The sequence below is a fragment of the Poecilia latipinna genome, unplaced genomic scaffold, assembly GCF_001443285.1.
Source record: "Poecilia latipinna isolate Pla-1442-1.1 unplaced genomic scaffold, P_latipinna-1.0 Scaffold3641, whole genome shotgun sequence".
NCBI lineage: Eukaryota > Metazoa > Chordata > Actinopteri > Cyprinodontiformes > Poeciliidae > Poecilia > Poecilia latipinna.
Window position 1 is genome coordinate 12715 of NW_015116257.1, and position 23824 is coordinate 36538.

At 38.3% G+C, this 23824-nt stretch overlaps 1 protein-coding gene across 1 annotated transcript in view; it reads left to right on the forward strand.

Annotated features, from left to right (window-relative positions):
• LOC106941397 (calcium-dependent secretion activator 2-like) overlaps positions 1–22993 on the forward strand; it is a gene marked incomplete at its 3' end in the record, with an annotated part of 28454 nt that extends 5461 nt beyond the window's left edge. The window contains exons 2-7 of the mRNA XM_015024408.1: positions 6149–6290; positions 6879–6998; positions 9825–9854; positions 16699–16854; positions 18578–18725; positions 22925–22993. Coding sequence (XP_014879894.1) covers positions 6149–6290; positions 6879–6998; positions 9825–9854; positions 16699–16854; positions 18578–18725; positions 22925–22993 — 665 coding nt within the window. The remainder of the gene's footprint in view (positions 1–6148; positions 6291–6878; positions 6999–9824; positions 9855–16698; positions 16855–18577; positions 18726–22924) is intronic.
• Between the last annotated feature and the right edge of the window lie 831 nt (positions 22994–23824).

The following is a 23824-nucleotide window of genomic DNA, read 5'->3' on the forward strand; positions in this document are numbered from 1 at the left end:
ATCACGATGCGAAAAGAGTGTTTCTGTTGCAATTTGACAAAATAGACTAATTTCAATTTTGGTAATTGAACCAAAACGCACATTATTGCGCAATACCTTGTTGAAACAATAATCACTGAGATTATTATTGTTGTTGTTGGGTCATTAATTTGAACACGCTTTATTGATTTTTTTGTTGTTTTTAATAAAGTTATGAACGTTTTGATAAGCCAGAGGAGGACGTGCTGGTCTCAGCGCCCTGGGGGTGTTCAGTTTGTCTGAGATCGACTCAAAACCTTCCACAATCGACATATTGCACCGCTGCTCTAGCAAAGCACTAAGAGTTCAGAAACAATATGAAATGGGGAAAAAGTGATTTATTAACTGATTAAGTCATGTTTTAGATTGTTCTTGAAAAACTAATCAGTCACGGCTGCACAGTGAACCCGTTGATTCTTTACAGCAGACAGACGCTCCCCTCTCTTGCAGGTACTGCGTACCCCCGCTAAATCTTTTAGGGGTACGCAGTACCTGACCGTACCCTACTTTCACTCATGCTCGTTGCACTATGTGCTTCAGCATTTGCTGATCTCGCTCCGTCAGTTTGCATGGCCTACCACTTCATGGCTGAGTTGCTCTCTTTCCCAAACACTTCCATTTTCTTATAATACAGCTGACATTTGACTGTGGAATATTTAGGAATGAGGAAATTTCACGACTGGATTTGTTGCACAGGTGGCGTTTCATCACAGTTCCACACTGGAATTCACTGAACTCCTGAGAACGATCCATTCTGTCACCACTGTTTATAAAAACAGTCTGCATGCCTAGCTGCTTCATTTTATACACTTCTGGTCATGAAAGTGATTGGAACATCTGATTCCAATAATTTGGATGGGTGAGGAATACTTTTGGCAACATAGAGTTTATAACACGAGATTTGTATTTGTCATTATGTTTCTAGAACACAACAAACTGTAACAAACACTGTAAAATCTAACACTACATCTTAATAACAGTAATAAGTTACAATTACTTACATTTCTGAAAAAGTTGTGGTAACTCATTTCTTTCAATTAAGCTAAACTCAGAAATTAATTTTTGAAGTAATAATTCAGTTGTTTACTGCATTTTAAGTGGTGGTAAAAATGTCAACTTTGGTTTAAGTTGACTTTATACCTAAAAGGAAAGCACTGGACAGTTTATTGATCATTACTGGCTATCATTTATCAGACATTATTATTATTACTTTTTGTTCAAAAATCAAAATATGGTGAATAAGTATAATTAAGAATAGTGCCTCCAAATATCATTTCATGATCCCCTGCAGAAAATAAGTTGATGTTAACAGATAAAACACCAATATGCTACCCTAAAATGTTTGTTACTCTCTAAATACACTAACCTACTGCAGAAATAATGACTAAGCTCTATTTTAGGTATTAATGATTGTTCATGTTGTTTTTCATTGCCCTTTTTGTAGTGTCCATGTTTTTTCCTTTCCATGGTTCACAGCTTTTCAAGGCTGCAATGTCAGACTGTCCCAGTGAAGGTGAATGCATAATTATTTGATGCATACGCAGACCCCTTCAGTGTTTGGAAACAAAGACAGCCGTGTGTTGTGACAACGGAAGTATGACTGTTTGTAGATGGCTGTCAAGCTACATTAGTGCATCATCTGCAAACAATACTTTGAAAAAGAAACTTTAATAAGTTGCAGTTGTCGTCCAGATTTGTGGACAGTTACTGAGTGGGACAATTCAAACTGGTTGCTTTGTAAAAAACTTTTTTTTAAATCTACACTATATTTTATTTGTAAAATTACTTGGACATTCATACTAAACATAAATGTCTGACCACAGCTTTATTAGCTGCTTTATCTGTAGCTTCATATGGTCTTTTTTTTCCTTTTTAAATCTACATGTTTGAACAGAAAAAACTTAGTAGTTTGTGAAGGAAAATTTAACACAACTGTATCTAAAGCATGTTTCAAAAAAACCTTCTAAAAAAGAATATTAAAGAATGGATGTCAAGGAAAAACTCTTTCCTGACTCTTAGGTACCGATACAAAACAGCAGCTGCAAATAAAGAACTACTGTGGATCAAAAGGAGGTACTTGTGAGCAGAGAACCATCTGGAAAACATCCAACAAAGCAACGCTACATGATTTCAGGGATAGTGAAATTGCTTGGCCCACTTGTTTTTGTAACAACTTTGTCTTTCCTCTCAAGTCAAGGTCCGGACATAGTGGAAGAGAACAAAAACCCCAAACACTGCAGTTTAAGAAACATCAACATTGCACTAAGATAATTTTATCCCAATGAACTCAAATTCAGTGTTCACTTTTGACTGATGGAAAAAAGATCCGGGCTCATTGAATTTGTATCAAGCGCTTTGTCTATGAGCCAGCAGAGATCTGGCGAGATGCAAGGCGTTATTTAACATGGCTGCTGCCCAAGTACCTCAGCTACAGTAACAGACAGGCAGCCAGATAGACAGACAGCCCAGGGGCAATGTTGGGAACAAAAAAACAAAAAACAAATCTAGTAACATTCTGTAAAGAAGCAACAAATCTCTTTTGGTAGCCCATATCTTAAATTCTGTCTAATTACCATCTTCTGTTCAGGCTGTAATTATTCCAAGTGTCACAACACGAGCCTTTTTGATTTGGAACGTAATGAGGCAATCGAAGGAGATTAAACATGGGGGAAGCTGAAGCATACATTTGACTGCTTTTGTATAAATGATGTCCTCTATCTTATAATTATGAACATAATAAGAGAAAAACATGCATTTGAATTCAGTTCAAATAACAGATATGAATAAATCCATATTTTTTGTTACTCTTAATATAGATTTTTTTTGTAAATATCAGCAGTGACCTCCAGTCAACTGATCTTTGGTGACTTACTGTAACTATAATTCAAAGTGTGCTATCCCTCAGTTGTTCTGCTGATTATTTAAATGCTCACTTGATTGTCAACATGTGAAAGCGAACAGTTATGGTGGAGGCAAGTTTTAGTCTCTGGAGGGCAAAAAGGCTAGTGTTAATTATGATGGAGCAGAGCAAAAGGAATTAAAACTAATGAAGTCCTGGGAGACTCGCTTGCTTGCTTCTCACCCAATACTCTTTCCCCTGGTCTCTGTGGGCTGGCACAGTCTGTCAAGAGTTATTTGTCTGTTTTAAACCCACAGAGGAGATATTAGGTGGGGGGAGGGAACTGTGCATGATGTCATAAATGGCTGCATTGTCACAAACAGTCCAAAAATCAAGCCTATTTACAGAATTTAATCTTTTACTTGTAGATGTTTTCATGTTGAAATTAGCCTTAGTTCTGTTCTTGCTCTCTGTCACGCAACACGTCAGCTTACTCTCCGTTTAGCAAAGGATTCTGTTTGGAGCACACAGTTTTACCAGTGATTCTGAACTTCAACATTCATGTGTTACCTAAAGACTGCAGATAAGACAACGTCGACATGATGAGTATGATTAACCTCCTACTACACTGCAGTACCACATCCACTGAAGATTATTTCATGCTCAAAAGTATTTTGTCTGTTTCAAAGAACCATCCTATGAGTATCGTTGATGTTCTCTAGTTGTGACTCCTTGTTGGCTGTAGCCAACTTGATGTGTTGCTGAAGTGAGATTCATAAGAATCTGACAGGAGGCCAGTCACTCACATCCAGCAGTCTCAGGTAGCACAGGGTCAGGGGTTAAATACTGAACATGCTACTGCTTCAAGGTTTTTAACATCAAATGTTAAAAAATCCATTTGAATTGACTTGCAAACCATAAACTCCCCCCCCCCCCCCTTCCTCCATGGATCATACTCTCCCCACCCTGTCCACACACATACACAGTGAAGCCCCCCAAGCAGATAGCCAAGCAGCTGTCAGAGAAAACACTGTGCGCTTTTATGAGAGGTTTTTGTGTGGTTTCGGGAACTGACGGTCTGACAGGACAGACCCCCAACTTCCCTGCTGCCTGACCCTGGCATCTGCAGCGATCCTCCTGAGCATTATGCTAAGACCACAGGAGGTTTAAAAACTCTCAGCTGCACTCAGGAAGGCTAGAATGCTCTAAAAATAAAATGAAAGATATGTTTTTGTGTGTGTGAAACTTTTTAGTGTCTTCACTGGCTGTGTCTGACGTCTCACATAAAAACCAGCAGAACCTGCAGGTACAGATGTAGAACCTAACCCTGCTTTAAACAGAACCACCAGGTTCTCCCTGACCTCTGCTTGGTTCCCTGGATTCCCTGATGCTTGTTCTCTAAAGAACCTCCGAGACCAGAACTAGAACAACTTCATTGAGACTGAGGCCCTGTTTGCAATCATTTCTGGTGAAAATGGAAGAGTTTTGTTGTGTTTGTAGTGTACATTTACGTGAAACCACCAAATTTTTTTCTCCGACAACGGCACAGTTTGAAAACGGGTTCCAGAGTGCAATGGTTCTAAAACGTACCAGTCTCAGTTGTCTTGTAGACAGAATAAATGAATCTTTTCTGTCCCTAGCTCATGCATAGTATGACTCAAAACATGCACAGCAAATTCAAAAGTGTTGGATTTCCAGTGTAAGTGTTGTATGTTGAAATACAGTGTTAATTCAACACTTTAGTCTAATTCAACAACATGAGTTTGTTATTCCAAAGAGTTAAATAAAAGCAATTCTGTTCAGTGTTGATTTATAAATTAACACTGAACAGTAACTAAGTCTGGTGTTGATTTAGAAAACATCAGACAGTTCCTCCCACAATTGTAACATATTTGTGACATCACATCAGGGAAGGAGCCACAGATTGGGTGGGGGGTGTAGCAGAGCCCTAACCCAGGCCTAGAGGGGGCCCAGATGGGAGGCAGAACATGCCTTCAGGGATCCAATTTTTTATCACATTTAACAAGAGCTGTTAAAGGAGAGCCCTCTCCTATTTAGAATTGTGTACGATTCCCCAGTAGCTTATGCTTTTTGCTTTGCTGAACTTCCAGAGTTTTTTTTAGGCCTTCTGCCTCAGCCCATCAGCCCTAAGGAATCTTCCCACATCCTGAAGAACCGACAGTTCATCCAGCTGAGGATTTTTGTCATTGTGAAAGTGTGGCATTCAGTGGTTTGACCATACAATTAATTTTGTTTGTTGCCAACAACGCCACCTGGGGTTATCACCCAGGAATTAACGGTAAAGGACACAGATCCGGCTTTGCAATAAGCAAGAGACAGGTTTCAAGACAATAATTTATTATCACAATGACAAAGAATAAAAATACCTGTATCCAAACGAAAAGAAAATTCACAAAATAAATCCAACTAGGCTTACCGGTGTACGACCAGGTCCTGGATGGTAGGCTCCAAAACAAAGAAATCAAAACAAACATCCGTGACCTGAGCGCTCTTCGACATTCGTCACTTCCTGGGAGACATCCCAGGTCCGTTCCCGCCCCTTTCTGTTTGCTGCAGCGAGGTCCTTCTCAATCAGACACACACAGTGTGTGTTTGCCCCCAATATCTGGATGAACAGTATCTGGTGGGGAAACATGAGACGTTCTTTCAAGTAGAACTTTTTTTATTATTTTTTGACACATGCGCACTTATTCTCTAAGAACCTAGCACTAACTAGTGGCGTGGCGAGGGTATTACACCTTTTCGATGCGTACCGTTACTGTGTAAACAAAGATTGTAATTAGAACGTCTTCATGTAAATGTGTGAACAAAAATGGAACAAAAATTCTATTTTCGTTGGATCATTGTCATGTGAACTGGGCCTGAGTCTATGTTGCATTCAGGCACATGCCTTTTAGTCTTTAGGTTGATTCTGAAACAATTGGTTGCACTAGTAAGTTGCTAAATACTAATGCATCCCATACTTTTCAGGGTTCCATGAACAGTTTTGAAAGCAACATTTTCCTTTTACTTCCTAATTACACAAAAAAAGGGTCAGAATGTTAACCAGTTTTTTTGGGGTTTTTTATGTGACCAGGCTAAAGAGAGGGGAAAAAAATCAAAGAGCTTTTGTGAAAGTTGAGTTCCTGGTTGAAGTCAGTTCTCTGAGTTAGTATTTATATTTATAGATCCTATTTAGAAACATCATTTTCTAGAGAAATATTGAAATGAAAAACCATACACAACTAAGAGATCTGCTGTCTTTGTCTTTTGTTGGTCCCACCTCCACAGCTCATCTTTGCAGTGGGCCGTTCCACAAACACCTGCAGGACCTGTTCATCCCTCTGGTGGTGCGATACATTGACCTGATGGAGACCTCCATTGCTCAGTCCATCCACCGTGGCTTTGAGCAGGAGACCTGGCATTCAGTCAGGTACGGCTACTTGTGAGCTGTCTTAGCTTTATAGCAGTAGTGACATTCATGGTGCTGCTCTGGCTGTGCAGTAAGGAACATATTTACTCTGTCCTTGTTATAACAGAATAGTGAATATGACCAGAATAGGACCAATTAATAAAACTTACTTTTAGAAACACTGGAGAACATTATGCATCGACCTAACTCTTCGTACAACTACAATCTAGAGCTAGGTCATCTATAGGTAGATATTTTCTATGTTCCTTTTAGCTCTGTTAGTTGAAGGGTGTAATGAAAAGTGTATGTTTCAAAGATCTGAAACATCGGGCAGAACAAATGGCTTTGGGCTAAATTGCTGCTTTTGATGGTTGTGGCTTCGAAGTGACCAAAACAAAAATTAAAAGGGAACTGGGCCGACAATATTCTACACTCAACCAACCGAAGCAGCACAAACCTTCTGCAAAGGCATGGGACAAGAAACAAATAGAATAAAATGGAACAGGCCAGTGACTCTGATGTCTGCTCTCATTCCTCTTTCATCTGTTTTGCTTTCTCCTTTTGTTCTGCTAAAATCCTCCTTTGTCATGGGTCTCATCTGTTTGGCAGATTGTTAACCAACAATCTAGCCAGTGTTCCTCTTCCTAGAATCTCCAGCCTTCCCCTCACTTTGCCTCAGATGCCCAGCTTCTCGGTACCTGCTTGGTTTGGACCGATCTATGAGAACACGTACGTACAGTGGAGCAATTCATGCCTCTGACAGTCTACGCTATAGGTCTTCAGAGCATCTGAGAAACTATTATTGTTGGAGTTAGTGTTCACTCTTCAGGAACATTAATGTATTCATAATCTGGAACCTGTTTATTTTAGTTCATTCTCCTGTTATGTTCAGATTAGTCAAAGCCTTTTGTGCAGATGGAACTAAAACAACCTAGCTTTCATTTCCTCATCATCTGTCCTAAATAAGAATGAGCTGATGAAGGGTCTTTTCCACCAAGCTGAGGCCAGAACTAACTAAACACCAGTACTTTGTGTCTCCACTGAAACAGAATCCTGCTCTAGCAACAGGAACCAGAACCATTCCAGAACCAGGAAGCCATGGCTTTTATCGGGGACTTTTATCAGGATCATAGAGAACAGCAGCCAATCAGAAACATGTTAACATGTATTATTTATAATTTAATTGTAGTTTCAGTTTTACCACATGTATTTATATCTCTGCTGTTATAAATAACAGTAGAGATATTTTGAGAAAAAAATCCAGTTTTTGAGAAAAAAAACTGGATTTTATTATAAACAAACTCCCAAAGCAGCTGCACTGGCTTTGATCCTGTCATCAGAAACCAAAACTAATCTGAAACTCTGTTAAGCACTTTTTTACCACCACTTTTAATTATTGCTATTATTTTATTTCAATAGTACATTAAAAACAGCAATAGCTAACTATGGAGCAACATAAAAAGTTTAACCATTACATAAAGGGTAAACTAAAGCATTAAAAAAGAACAAAGTTAAATAGGTAGTGATAGTTAATGCATGTATGAGAATTAGCACAATAAAAGATTAAATATTTAGTTTGACAAGAACTAAAATTCTGATCAGAGAAATGTGTTTTTAAAAAGATTTAATATGATTAACACTTTGCATCTCAGATGTATTAAGGCAGTTTTAGCCACAGGTTATTTGTCACCACTTAGTACCTGTGAGCCGCAGTGTTTGAGTGTCGAACAACAGTTCATCTGTGGACCTTCAAGCTCTGGTGGTGAAATATGATGTGTCCTGCCGTCATACTATTGAGACTCTTAAAAACGGGGAATAAAATCTTAAACTAGATTCTGAAATGAACAGGAAGCCTGAGCACGTGTGGTCTTGGTCTTTAGCTCCTGTCAGAAGGCGTGCAACAGCTAAATAAATGATTTATCAAGATCAGCATACAGAGTGGTCACTGATCCAAGCAAAATGTAATAAAAACATGAATTCATTTGAAATCCAATGGAAAATAGGACTTTACTGACACAGGGAACATCAAACAGTAACCGAATGAAACATGTATAAGAAAGTCTTTCACTTCTAGACACTTATTTTACTGCAACTAACTATATGTTTTTTCTTCCTCCTATTGCCTTGAAAACTGGCTCAGAGCTTATCTGTCCAGCTGAGTTTCTCTCCCGGATGAATCCACTAAAGGAACTATTACCACTATTAACGTTTCACTTTTCTATAACATAGAAACAGCTCCTGCAGTGAGGCAGAACTCCTGAGTGTTTCTGTCTTCAGTTGTGGCAGGAGGTTCTCACACTTTCTTTCTGTTATCCTGAAGACAATGTTCCAGTGAAGATAATTACAACTATTTTTACATTATATTTGAAAGTCATCAGAAAAATAGCGGAAGTGTTGCCTTTCCAAGAATGTTTTCACAATGCTATAGAACATTTACGGATTATGCTTAAATGCTGGTTCTGCACCACTGAACTGAACAACTGAACTGAATCCTACTAATTCTGCCAAGAAGATGATGCAGAATGATGCTAGAAGCTTGTTGATGGCTGTAAAAGGCCTGCAGTCGAGGAACAACTGACTAAAGGACATTTAAATCAAATAATATTATATTTGACCTGTTTGTATACTTTTGACACTGCTAGGATCAGAGGAAACAAATTTAAACTTGTCTTATGTTATTGGAACATTCAAGGCCATGATAAGTGTATGCAAACTTCACATGTTCCCTGTTAATGGTGTCTTTGTCTGTAGTTTTCAAGTCCCTGAAAAACTCTGCAAAATCTGTTAATGAGTTGGCTTTTCCCATATTTCTGGACATTAACAGTTTCTGTGGCTGCATCACACCATTGTCTCCCAGGTTTCCACCCAGTCTGGAAAACTCTGGCATTTGATCTCAGTATTTACCAGGCCTTTCCACCTGCCTTCCTCTCTGTCCTTCCTGTGTTCTCTGTGTCATCGTGTTAATGTAAAAGTCTTAGAATTAACAGCTTAGTTTGGATAACTCTGGAATATTTGCCTATGAACTGTGCAGGGACCCAGATGAGATCTGGGTTTAGTGGGTTCTGTTTTAAAGGACAGGACTAGTTGGCAATCCTCTTTCTTTTTGACTGGGAGAATTGGGCTTTTATCACATTGCCATATTAGTGCTGGTCAGAACCGTGTAGACAGGACTTCATGGCTCCTCAGGACCCGTGGTCTTAAAGTATCAAGTCCAGATGAAGACCTGTAGTCTGGACTGACTCAGACTGCCCTCAGTGTTTTCAGTCATGTTGACTTTTTGTGTCTGTCTGAATGTTATTGTCACTAAAAAGAGTATGAAAGGTATCTGACCCTCTTGAGTCTGCATGCTACTATTTGCTAGTTTTGATGTTTGTGATAATATTTGGTGATTTGAGCATTCGCTCATCTACTTGACAGCTGAGCAGAATTTTCAGATCCAGCTGCACATGACAGTCGGTGGAATGTGATCTCAGTCAGTAGTGCTTGTGCTGTGAAGTGTCCATGCCACAATTAGATTCTCAACCTAATAACACAGCAACTTGTTTTTTGTTGCAGCTTGCAAGGAGTAAATCTTCCAGATATTTTGTAAGTTAATTTTTTTTCTCTTTGATAGTAAAAAAAGTTTTCAAATATTTTCTTAAATCTAAACTTCAGTCTCAGGATGATGGGCTGAGATTCCTATCTCTCTAAAGATGTCAAACTAATCCATTCAAAAGTCAATAAGATAATTTTTCTCATTGACTTTCCTCTTAATGTTTATTTAGGGTTGAGACTTAAAAATGTTAATTTAGCTCAATTGATTCCAGAGAGTTTAAGGCCTTTGTAATGTAACACATTTAATTGCTGAATGTAAACCCAGACTAGTGCTGCTCCATCTCCTGTGTTTCCCAGAGGTGGGCAGGTTGCACATGAATAACTGCTGCTAAAGAGAACCCTGAACTGAACACAACTGTGATGCTGCTGATCTCTGCTCATCTATAGACAGAACCAGCGACATTTTTTTTTTTACAAAAATCTGTATTTTGTCGCATTGCAGTACAATTAAACTTTGTAAAGTGAGACAATGAAGAATAGAATAAACAGTGGAAGGAAATGAAGATGAGACTCTGTGAGAGAGCAGAGTGGAGCTTTTGAAGCCGGTCAGAGCAGACTGACCAGTATTTATTGGCCACAGCGCTCAGCCAATAGAAAGCTGTGGTTTTGCAGAGCACACAATACAAATGAATACATTTTTGAGTGCAGTCGTGCTGTTGATGAATTTGTTGTGCAAGCCCCACAAGGCGGTCATCCAGCAGCATTCCATAACAGGAGTAAAAGTATTTTGAACTGCATTTTAAGAGCAAAATTGACAGATGATTTTACTACAAGGCCCAACATTTAAAATCTAAAGCCAGACCTTATCTGTGGTGGACTAAGATGAAAATGTTTTGTCAGCAGGTTTTCAATCTAGAAATGTTTCTATTTACTTTATTGATTTTTAATTCTGCCTGGAGGTGATATGAAAATTATATGTAAATGATTAAAAATCCAAATTCCTGTAAAATGCAGTGACAAAATGAGAGGTTGAGCACATCTGAATATATTGTGTGGTTTCTGGCCCATTTTCAGACTGTTTTACAGTGTACAACAGTTTTTGCGATTGGGATGGGTCTTATTATGTCGACCATGGTGCAATATGCAAAGATATACTACACCATGGTGTTTCTGATTAACATCTCACAAGCAGCTCCTGATCAACAATCTTATGGTTGCAAGAAAATCAAACCAAATTGAAGCACTGTTGAAGCAGCTTTACGAGCCAAAGTTACCTGAACCTTTCACACTAACAAGTTACTCACTGGAATACTGAATACGACTGAAAATATTATACTGTGCATTTTCAGCCTAAAGTATTTCACTTTTTCCCAAATGTAGTTGCAGGATTCAGAAGAGTATAACATGTAAAGATTCTGCTTTTCTTACCATGAGACATCCTGAAAATAAATGCACCTGAATCTTTATGGTTGGATAAACCACTGTATGAAAGCAAATATCTCTAAATCTGCAGTCATGATAAAATGAAGTTCCTGCATCTGTCTAACTCCAGTCACAGCCCCCAACGATGAGTACCAGTTAAAATGTTGGGACATGATCAAATTATCTAAAGTTTCATTGAAGACTATAAACACAGCAAAATATTGAGGGTTTTTTTCTCATAAGTCAGGTGTGTCTAAAATAAGAAACTGTGAAACTTAAACATCCAGCTGAAGCAAAAATGGAGGCAAATCATCAGCATGGAAACTTTAAAATAATAGTTCAATAGTAAACACATTAACATCAATGCATCATCAACAGTTGAACAGAAAAGAAGAGATGGAGTAGGTGAAGGAAAGGCATTCATAAACTTTAGTGGCTTAGATATAAACTTTATTTTGTATACATAGCTTTTTGCTTTGGATAAAAAGAAACTGCTAAACATTGTTGTACAGCAAAGAATTTTAAAACTCTTCAACTTATGCGCTCAGGATTTTAATGATTCACTGCTAATAAAGAATCTTCAACCTGAGTTTTAATATGAAATCTTTGCTTGTTTTCTGACATTTCTCTATTCTATTTTTTATTTTTTATTTTTGCAGTGTTAGTAATCTCCATTTCACTTCCTTGCATATCTCCCATATTTCCGGTGGTCTAGGATGACATGCTACCATTAGAAAATACCACTCCATCGACTGTGTTTGACTTGGACCAGCAGGGCCAGGCTTCCACCAACTTCAGGAACTTGTAGTAAAATTGTGTGTCAGAATTGTAAAGTATTATGCAGGCTACTCCTGTCAGATGTACCTCTGCTGTCGAGTTTATTTAGTCCTGCTTAAATATCATAGCAATGACCTTACCTATGACATTACACAAGACAACCTTACCCAATCTCATGCTAAATTATGAGGAGGCTCTTTTTGTGCTGATGAAGGTTATTTATCTTGAGTTGACAAAGGCTCTGACTGGCGTAAAAAGACACACTCTGACCTACTTTCTGAATAATTCCTCTTTTAATTATTTGACCACCTTGGATTGCTCACAAGCTGTCTAGTGCATTGAACTTTCAGCTCCAGAATAATGGCAATGAAAAGAAGAAAAGGAGACGGTGACGCTAAAAGTACGATTCATCCCCTTGACTCTGGAGAACACTGACACCATTCGGTCCACTGGACACTGTAAAGAGGCAACACACACTGTCAGGATCTGGGGTCGTTTGAGTTTGTTTTTTGGGGTTTTTATTTGCTTCTGTGGTTCTTAGTTCCTCTTAGAAATTTCGTTTTACTTTGTTCTAGTTCTTTCTTAGTTAGTCTAGTTTCATTATTATTTTGTCTTACTTTTTTATTTTGGTTAGATCTGTCTTGTTCGTATTTTCCTTTAGTTCAGTTCTTCTTAGTGGTTCAAGTTTATTCCTTATAGTTATTCTTTGTTACCCTAGTTTTTTTTGTTTCTTTAGTTTAGCCAATCTATAGTGTTGGATTTATTTGCTATTCTCCTGTGTCACTTCCTCTCTCTCTCCCTCAGTCTGCCTTCTGCTCCCTCTCCTCACACCTGCTATCAGTTAGCTGATCATCCCAGGTCTTTTGTTCATCGTTCACCTCCCCAGTATTTAAGCTGCTCAGTCTCAGTCCCTCCTCGTAGACTTCTGTCATTTTCTTGTACTTCTCCTCAGCTGCCTCCTGTGTCCTCTCTGGCTGTGTTTTGGATTGTTTCTTATTTCATTCTGGATTCCCTCATTTTTGTAACTCTGATATTAATCTTTCATTAAATATTCAACTCAACATTACAAACATGACACACACTTTTTAGGCATAAGAGAAAAGTCCATATTCATACAAATATTTGCCTGATCTCTTCATATTTAAACCTACAAAAAATGAGTTTTTACACATTTATCTTTGGCAAGACAAGAAGCATTGTGCTAGAGGTGCGACAGAACAAACTTGCTAACACTAACCCAGCCCTATTGAAGCACACTGACTGAAAAGACCAGTAGCTTGTCTTATATCTGCTTTGAAAACATTTACTGTAAAAATGTCCTTTGGAGAAACACTTATCAGCTATTCAACACAAAGTGCTGTGAAAAAGTATCCCATCCTTTCAGATTTCTTTGGGGTTTTTTTTTTGCCATATTTATATATTTTATATTTTGAAACATATTTTATCAGACAAAGAAAATATGAAAAAAAGCTGTTTTCAAAATGATAATTTCATTTATTATGTAAAACAAAACTACTCAAGTGATCTGGTCCCTTTGTGAAAATATAATCTCCCCCTGATGTCTAAACTATCATTATTAACTTTTTGGGGTAAATTATGCTAACGACACCCAAACCTGATTACTGCAAGACCTGTAGAATCTGAAAATCCCCAAACAGAACCTGTCCAGATCCTCTGTTTGGGATTATGGGTTGTTCCACCACGTCTCACTGGGAGGAGACCCAGTGGACCCAGAGCCGTTACCCACACATGGAGACGTGTGTGGATACCTTGCTCCTCATGTGTACCGTGAGGAGCAAGGTACACATGGAGCAATGGAGGACCGCAGGAGGGGCCAGCTGACCAGGTCATCAGGACTCATCCAGGAGGTCTCAGAAGATCCCACAACAGCATCTAAGCTCTGCAGGCCTCACTGCAGTGATTCAACAATTAGAAAGGAAAACTGGGAAAAATTGACCTCAGTGAGAGTTCCAAGGCTATAAAACTTCAGCTGACTAAAAGACCATAAAGGGCTAATAATTAAATAGCTAAAGAAATCTATAGCAAATGGATTTTAACAGTGATGTGCCATCATTTGAAGTTCTCAAATGGCTGTCCTGTGTTTTTGATAAATTGCCTAATTTTTTATCTGTTTTGTTTTCATTGTTCCATCAGAACAATGTGAACAATGTTCCATCAGTGGTGAACGATGGTTTGACTGATCAAGGACTAATGTGTTCTGAATGTTTAATTATGTTGGCCTTTTACCCATTATTTGCAGCTGAATAAAGGAGCAGCTTGTTAGATAAGTAAAAGACAAAAGTCACTAACTTCAAATAAACACATTAATAACACAAAAGTTTCTTTTGAAAAGTTTTAGCTGTTCAACTAGTTCAGTCATCAAACATTCTCATCACTATGCTTCATCAGTCGTATTAGCTAGGTAGAATGACTAAACATAGAAACATTGAAAGGAAAGTGAAGCACTGAGTTGGTGACATACGGTACACCTGTTCTTCCTGCTTTTCCAAAGAACTCTCATTTGTCTGGTTTGTAGCTTTGCAGCAGATCTAGCGTGGATGGCCATTTTGGAGGGCGATGGAGAGTTTGGAGGTTCTCAGGAGACCATTTGAGGGTGTTTTTCTTAAAAAGACTTGAGTCTGACTCTGCCAACCATTCCCACAGCACAGTACACAGTGCTCCTCCACCTCACTTCACTTGGCCGGCCACTACTTTAGGAAAAAAAAAAAAAAAAGAAACAGAGGGGAGAAAAAGCTGGCACTTCATTAACAAGCACAGACGGGTGAGTGGGATCGTCCCATTCCCTGGGGAGCCGGGCGGAGCACGTTCACTGAAGAGCACCAGTAATTAGACATAAGGGGGATAGCCACCAAGCTTTTAATTGCAACACAGACTCAACCCAAAGTATTTATTTCTGTGCAGCATTTATAAGGTAACAGTCTTTTAAAGGCAAAGTGAGAAAAATGAGGGAGTTAGAAGGACATGTTACTCCTCCCTCCCCTGTGGCGGTGGTTCTAGTTGTGGGCGCTGTACACTTGGATGTTGATGGTGCTGAGGGTTGTCTTGTTGCTGTCTAACCTGTTTGCAGGGGAGAGAAAGCAGCAAGATGTCCATCTGTCTCTGTCCTCATGGTGCTGTTTACCAAGTGAAAACACGCAGCTTTGAACCCCAGTACATAATTGGCAGGGGTCGAAGGGTCATGTTCAAGAAAAAAAGATCAAATATTGAACTAATTTCATGGACATTTACAGCAACTGAGAACAGGAATAATGTATTTATGAAGTTATGCTTTCATTTCAAGTTTGTCAAACAATAGTCAACTAAACTAAGCGTATTCAGGAACAATGAGGATGTATCATAGAGTCGCATATACAAATTCTGCATATTGCCAGAAACAGAAATACTTCAGTTACCACAACATCTGACAATCATGCAACAAATTCTAGGGATCAGCACATGCTGTTCCTTCCCATGTACTTTAGTTTTTTGGTTCTCCTTTAAATGAACATAAGAGTGTGAGGAGCATTTCTCTATGTAATACTAAGAAATTAGACTATTAACAACAACTAGAATTGGATGACAGAAAGTGATGATGTGACAAATTTGTGGTATCAAGACCCATATCCAGCCTTCAGTTCTTGGTAGAGGGTTGGCTGCTCTCCACTGTGGCATCATGAAGTTCAGTAACTCCAGGATGGATAGTGTTACCTCGTCAACATACTGGCCATCACTCTGTCCAGCAGCAGACCTCATGGAGCCCCTCTAGCAGGCTGCCGGGGCGGCACAGATCAAGTCACCTTCTGTTTGTAGCTTGGCCAAGACTGACTCTTGGCCTGAACAGTGGAAAAACCACTTATGTCACTAGGAGTGATGAGAGGTGTTTCATCCTTTACAATGGGAGATACCAAACTCTCTGTACTGATCCTGCTGGGGTCCAGCACCTCCAGACCTCCCCTGATTTTGTGATGTCAGTTTGGTTTTCTTAGGCTCACATTCACCTGACATGGTTGCTTTGATTTGTGATTAATGATGGAACCATTTTGTGAAAGAGGTGAATGGGACGAGTCTCAGGAGGCCCCACACAGAGGACCCATAGAGAAAAGATGGACAGACACCCTACACTGACACAGAGCTTTTTTTAAGGATCTCACCATAACCACTGATACTTGTTTGTTGGTAGAGTTATGTTATTGCATACAGTAATTGCTCAGCAAATGACCAAATTATGGAAAGCATAATTTCTTCTGCAATTTTTAATCTTTTATTTTAAAACACAGGAGTCAAAAATTAGAAGGTTTCCAACATTCAAAATGGGAAACATAACTGACTTGACAACACAAATGGCAAACGAGCGCTTTTCTGGTGAACCAGGAGATCTGTCTTATTGTTAGCTATGATCACATTTTCTGCATGTTAGTAATTATAGGATGCTACTTTGCTAAAGTTGTTTGACACAATCAAGTGGCCAATGTAAATATATTTTGGATTCCACCTCCAAATGGCAATGGCAGGGAAAGCTAAAAAGTATTAGACAAATGTTTATATTGGATTATGGCAGGAAAGACTGCTACCATTTTCATGCTTTTCATGTTTTTCTTTTATTGTTAAATAATTAGTTGTTCATCAAATCAAAGATTGATGAACTCCACAGGTCTTTGAACTGCTTTCTGCTGCTGACACTTTCTCCACTTTGCAGTAATGGATCGGCCACCTCTGAGGATTTATTCTGGAAACTGGACGCTCTGCAGATGTTTGTGATGGACCTGCACTGGCCAGAACCAGAGTTTGCCAAACATCTGAAGCAAAGACTCAAACTGATGGCCAGTGACATGATGGAGGCCTGTGTCAAAAGGTCACCATTCTAATGGCATGAGTAAATATTACTAGAGGTCGACCAACATCATCAGCCTGCCAATTTTTGCTTGTTCTTGCTCAATTTTTAGACTGGCATGTATTTGGACAGCATTGTATTGCCACTGTTGTGTGTATAGAGGGTGAGAGTAGCATGTACACTAAAGTGATTGACAGTGCTAAAACTTTTTTTTTTTTTTTAAAACATTCTTTTAAATAAAAGTTACATACTGGCAAGCTGACATGGACCCAGACAGAAACACCTTCTGTTTAGACACTGTGCGCATGTGTGTGTTATTACCTATATGTTCCCCAACGACGGAGCGAGTGGAGAACCTTTTCACAGCCACAGTTGTGTAAAACAAAAAAAAAGCCAAATCAGAACATATTTCTCCTTTGTGGAGGAAGCTGATGGAATATCACTTTATGTTCACTTCAGTTTGTTTATATAGAGGGATTATTTGTTTGTAAACACAGTGGATGTGCATGTCTGTAGCAAGAGCCACGGGACCTTTAAAGGCTCATTGGTTACCATGGTTACCCGTATTAATGTAGCTATTTTAACATTAGGTAGCATGTTGTCAGTCAGCGGACTTCAACTATTTATCACATTGTAATAACTTATTCTAATTCGCATGAATGAGATGCGTCTTAATGACTCATAAGCATTGAATGTAGGTGATTCGATAAATGACCAGTGAAAATGCCTCAAACGTCGGATATTACTTGCTAGCAATAATATAGCAATTTTGTTCAGCAGGTAAATAAGACAAACATGTAGATGGTAAGTGCACCGGGATAGGATTTTCCTAAAATATAAATTTGCATTTAAAAAAAACGGAATTCATATTTAGTATGAAAACGACAAATAGGATATTCCTTCCCAGCTTGGTCACAACTAGAAGAAAAATGAAAATATAGCTCCGCTACAGGTGATTAACTAAGCCTACAAAAATAAAAAATTCAGCGGGTTGAACAGGGTAGGTGAGGTGCAGAGACGATGTGCTAAAAATAAAACCTCTGATATCTACACGTCGCAAATGCTGCGTGCGGGAGTTGCGCCGGGTGATCTACGCTGGCTGCAAGTTGTACGTTTTTTTTATTAGCCTTATTGTAAATAGTTAGAATAATATATTCTTGGCTATATTCTGACGGTGACATGTGCAGTCGAGTGGCTGCAGACGCAACTTGATGTCAGTGTTTTTCCCAACCCTGGTCCTCAAAACCTGCATGTTTTAGATGTTCCCCTGCTTCAACACACCCTATTCAAATGATTGCAATTCAACAAAACCCTGTTGATCAGCCATCAATTGAAATCATTTGGGCTGAACCAGGGGGATGCCTAAAACATACAGGACAGTGTGCCTTGAGGACTGGAGTTGAAAAACACTGCTCTATAATACTTAGTCACAAAAATATCTTGACCAGCAGATTACTAGAATTACAAAAATAAAAATCAGTGCTGCTTCATTTAGCTTACTTCTACCTAAAATTTCACAGGTTTCAAGTAACAGCAATTGAAAAACATTCTAATCAAAGGAAACATCTAAATAAACTACATGCAAAATAAAATGGTCTGTATGGGCTAAATCAGCAATTGATCGTGATTGAATTTCAAAAATCTGTATCAGCAATAACCAGTCGGCCTCTAAATGTCACACCAATTTTTTTGCAGGAACTGTTAATATAAATTAATATCTTTTTTATTTTTTTTTATCTTGCAGGACAAAATCTGCATTTGAAGCCAAAATGGCGAAAACAAGTCGGTCTACAGAATTCCGGGTTCCTCTTTCTGTCTGCACCATGTTCAACGTGCTGCTGGATGCCAAGAAGCAGAGCTCCAAACTCTGTGTGCTGGACTGCAACCAGGAGGTAAATTTAACCAGACACGGTAACCATAATACAATGTTTGGCATATGTAACCTAACAATTATGATAAATAATTTATTGTTAATAAAAATTATTAAAGGGAAGTTTAATGTCAAATCAACTTTTTGAGCTTTATGTCACCTGCTCCTGCAATGCTCTGCCTACTTACTCAAAGCTACTTGGAGCTTCAGTCTCCAGCCAAACGTCTGCCCCACAATGCACCCCTCCCACATAGCTCCTCTAGACTAGCAGCAGCAGCAATTAGCAAACACCTGGTGGAACTGTACATCTGCTGAGCTTATCATACAAACTACAACGCACTAAAAACTGTTCCAAACGCCATTGATGGACAGCATGGAGAAACATTGTTGTGATGATGTACTGAAGGTGGAGTGTAGGAAAGGGCAGCAGGTTCTTAAAGAAACAACGGCCAATTTCAAGATGTCAGACTGATTGTGATCACATCTAAACACCCACATCTCCCTCTGCTTTTCACTGGTATCTTCCTTGCTAGCTCCTGCCAACAAGGAGAATTCACTTCCATCATCACATATCCTGTTTTTATCACATGCATTTCTATGCTGAAGCTGAATTCTGATATTGTTGTTTACTGACATTTTACGATTATTAATCAGATAATTAGTTTTGAAGTTATTTTTTAGTATTCCATTTATTTTTAATATCATAATTCATTGGTTACTTGATTTGATAATTTGCTTATTATTAGTTTTTATGGCTTAGTAGTTTAGTTGCAGTTTGGTAGTTTCAGTATATGGTTTATTGCATATTAATAAATTCTGACTTCACAGAGAAGTTGTTTGTGCTATTTCTGGTGTATGTGTGTGGTGTTTGTGGTCCATAGGGCTGAATTGATTCCTTCATGAGATGACTGAGACTGAATGTGACCAGGAAGATGGAGCACATCACCCATTTCTAAATGGAATACATGGAGCCAATGGAAGCATTTGTTGGTTTATAAGTCACTGAACAGCTGAGAATTTTTAGACATGTTTGGTTTGAGACAATATATTTTAATTTTTTATTGAAAGTGGTGGTTTATGTTATGGACTATATGGCCCAGGGCGACATCGGAAAGGGGCACCAAAGAACTAGAAAAAAAAAACCTTTCAGTTGTTCCCCAACAAGTTTGCTATTTGTATGAGTAATAGAGTAAGTTTCCCTTAGTTGCTATTGAGTATGGGAAGACTACATGAACTGCTTTCTGCTGCTGCTGCTGCTGCAAAAAATCAGATAATCACTTGCATTTTAATTGTATAGAGTGCGACAGGAGGGGCTTGAACAACAGCATTCGTATTTATATTTCAGGCTTACAAAGTTGGGTATAGTGATTAATTCTGATAAATCAAAGTGTGAGACCTTGATCAGATTAATCTGATCAAAGTTTTTGGTCGATTGATAGCACTAGTTTTCATGCTCCTCTAGTCTGGAGCAAACTTCCAGAAAACTGCAGAATAGCTGAAACACTGAATTCCTTTAAATCAAAACTAAAACGCATCTGTTTAGAACTGCCTCTGACTCATAATAACTGGAACATTGATCAGTATATTTGATGATGACTTTGATGGTAGCATTTAATAAAATGTAATATTTATTGCTGTTTCATTATTGGTTACTGTATTATTGTTTAATGGTGAGAACTATGAACTCCCTTGTTGAATTGTTCTATACAAATAAAGTTGATTGGTTAGTTAGAAGCATTTTGGTCAGCACTAAAATTATTTTATGCAGTTGAGTTTATTGAAGCATCTACAACAGTCAGTCAGTATTACTGAGAGCAAGGTGTTTACTGATTGGTTGTGATACTTACATAGGCATGATAGTATACTTTTAGGTTTCTTATTAGATGTGGGTTGAATTCCTTTTTACTTCTTTTTTAAATTAAACAAGGTATCAGAAACATTTCTCACTATTTTCAGCTGCATATCTAAGATGGCAATCTCTTGTCCCAGCACATCCTAAAGATACTCTTTTGGATTGAGATCTGGTTACTGTTGGAGCCTGGTCTCAGCTGTAGCATTTAAACAATACTCCATTGGTGCTAAGGCGCCCAAGGTGTGCCAAGAAAATATTCACCACACAATGACCAACAACTCCAGCCTGAACAGGTGAAACAACAAAGAATCTGTCTGTGCTGTTCTGTTGTTTATGCCCATTTCTGCCCCATCTGAATACTGCAGCTGAAAACAAGACTTCACTACAACTAGAGCAAATATTTCCACAAAATCCTTCAATACATGACAAAATCATTGCAATACATGATTCAGTTTGTCTGTATTAGGTTTATTCAGTTTAAAATGTCCAACATCTAAATAACCTTGACTGATGTTCCCTGACTGAAAAATGAATAGTTCTAAGGAGCTTTTTAAAGAATAAATGCCTTTATCTGTCTTCTTTCAGCTTGTTTTACATGTTTTGTTCATAAAGACATCAGTGGGGGAGGCATCAGGATTCTAAATAACAAGTCACCAATGAATTCTCTCACAGATAAATGTTGCATAGTCTTACAATTGCCGTCTCCTGCTCAGTGTTCCGGCTATTGAAGTAAATCACAGTTGAGATGAAATATTTGTGTCAAGGTGAAATATGTAATAAAAAATGATAAAAAGGTTAAAATCTACAACAATAAAAATAGAGGAACATGTTTCTGAACTCACAATGACCTCAAATAAAATAGAGTAGAGATGTTTTTATAGGGAGATTTTGTTCTTACAAGTGGGTTAGCTTAGCACAATTGGTACTTCAGTTTATCAAACTTACTTAATTAACATATTTTTGTCATTATCAGAGCAGCTCTTTTATATAATATTTTTATGCATGTAAGTTTAATAGCAGCTGTCTGAAAATGGAATGTGTTTTGTGGTGCTGGTTGTTCCTGTTCTTCCTGACAGCAGGAGCTGCAGACCTTTTCACTGAGCTCAATAAATAGAAAATCTTTACACCCTGGATACTTAACTAAAGATCACACTGAACAATAAATGCTTCCACTGCAGACATAGGCCATAAATAATTATAGCAATTCAGTGGGGGAAACTGTTTGCTCAGTGTCTGTAGACAGCACAGTTGTGTGTGTTATCGCTCTGGGCCTCCTGCTTTACTCTGGCTTGTATATTTGGAGTTAGATGCATTCAGTCTTCAAGTCCTACACAAAGACCTTCAAGTGGACGATCTTAGAAACTCCTCCTTCAGGGGTCATCTAGAACACTTGCTCAGCAGATGCCCACTTAGATTCACAGAGAAACTGTAGCTCTACTTTGAGCTGCTCTAGAATAATCATCTTCTCATCATATACCTAAGATTTAGTCCAAGAGGCTGCTGAGGAGGAAGCTCAGTGCAGCCACTTGTTTGCAACCTCATTCTTTGCATCACTATCCACAACTCATTCCCCTGAGAGGTGCAACAAATACTGTTAAACTGAAAGTTTCAGCTTTTGTCTCAGCTATTTCTTTACAACGATGGTCTGTATTACATCTGCATCACAGCAGACACAGCCCAGTCCAGGTGTTTAAACCCAACTATAGCCCTTACTGTTCCACTTGGGACAACTTCTTCTTCCCCACCTGAAGGAGGCACGTTTCTCCACTGGAGTGACCAAGTGGCAAGATGGATCAGTGAATCAATGTGTTGTTCATTATCAACATGCAGCTTTCTGTCTATAGAGGTGGTTGCTTCAACCTGTATTTATAGGGATTAACCTCTTGATTTTGCCAAGAGGCTAATCTCTATACACAGCAGTGAGGGGAAGAACGCCTCGTCTTTGTGAAACTGTGTATTTATTTATTGTATAAACTCAGAGTTTCTGGTTATTTGTGCAGGTAGTGTACAAGTTTATTTCCAGTTTTTGGCCCTCTGACAAACATAAGCCAGCTTTATCTACACGCAACTGATAGATTGCTTCAGTATTTCAATGCACATGTAGGCATTGTTTTTACTGAATATTTATCCAGTTCACTCACAGTGTTTGTTCTAAATCTCACATGATTTACACTACAAAGTGATATATAAATAGATTTAGTAGCTTTATACTTATAAATGGTATGTATAATCTTTTCGTGTGTGCACAAGCAAATTAAACAGATTTGCACAATATTTATTTTATATGTTGCATAATTGCTCACTGTGTCATCTTTTGTTTCATGTTCTCCTATGCACATCTGTCCTCCACATTATTGATTGACTTCCAGATTGACATACAATGGGTAAGTCACTCCGTCCCCTCATACCCTATTTTCTTCACACCCATCCCACATAAGGTTCCCATTTTAAAATGGAGTTTTTAAATCTTATCTGCTCTGTCATTATCCAAATGTTGTTTTTTTTTTAATCCCCCTTTTTAAACTGACATGTTTGCATTAACAGCACTTTAGGGTCAGGTCACTGGCCTTGTTGTGCTTACTGTTCATATATTGTCATATTGTGTTACTGTGGACACACATTAAGTAGGATGAAACTACCAAAACTAAGCAGATAAAAAGATTTAATTATGGCATCTCAAACCTAAAAACCATTGTTGAACAGATCACTGTCATCTCCAGACCTTTTGGTTTCCATCCATTTTCTGCTCTACCAACTGCGCCACTTTTGGTTTCTAACTGTCAAATTGGATATTTTAGAAGTTTGTTTAGTCTGAGGTGTGTATTGTTCCACTATTGCCATTTGGACAACATTCATTATAACTTAACAATCATTCTACTCAACTGTTTTTTGACAATAACAGCTGGTATCAAAGTGCCCGTTCTCCCATACTCACCACCCCCCCACATGCTTCCCCAAGGACACAGTTGAACACCTTCTCCAAGTCGACAAATATCTTTCTAATAGCTGAGGTATTTGAAACGAAGATTCCACTACTGCTTTCTGAAAGGATACTATGGGACCATGGTAGATGTTTCAGTAATAAAAGAGAAGTAGTCTTATAGTCAGGGCTAAGATAGATGTATAGCTTTAAAACTGCAGTATGTAACTTTTGTTAAAAAAAAAAAGAAGTTATTTACATATTTGTTAAAACTAAGTAAGTAAGTAAGTAAGTAAGTAAGTAAGTAAGTAAACTTTATTTCTATAGCACTTTTCACAGACCAAAGTGC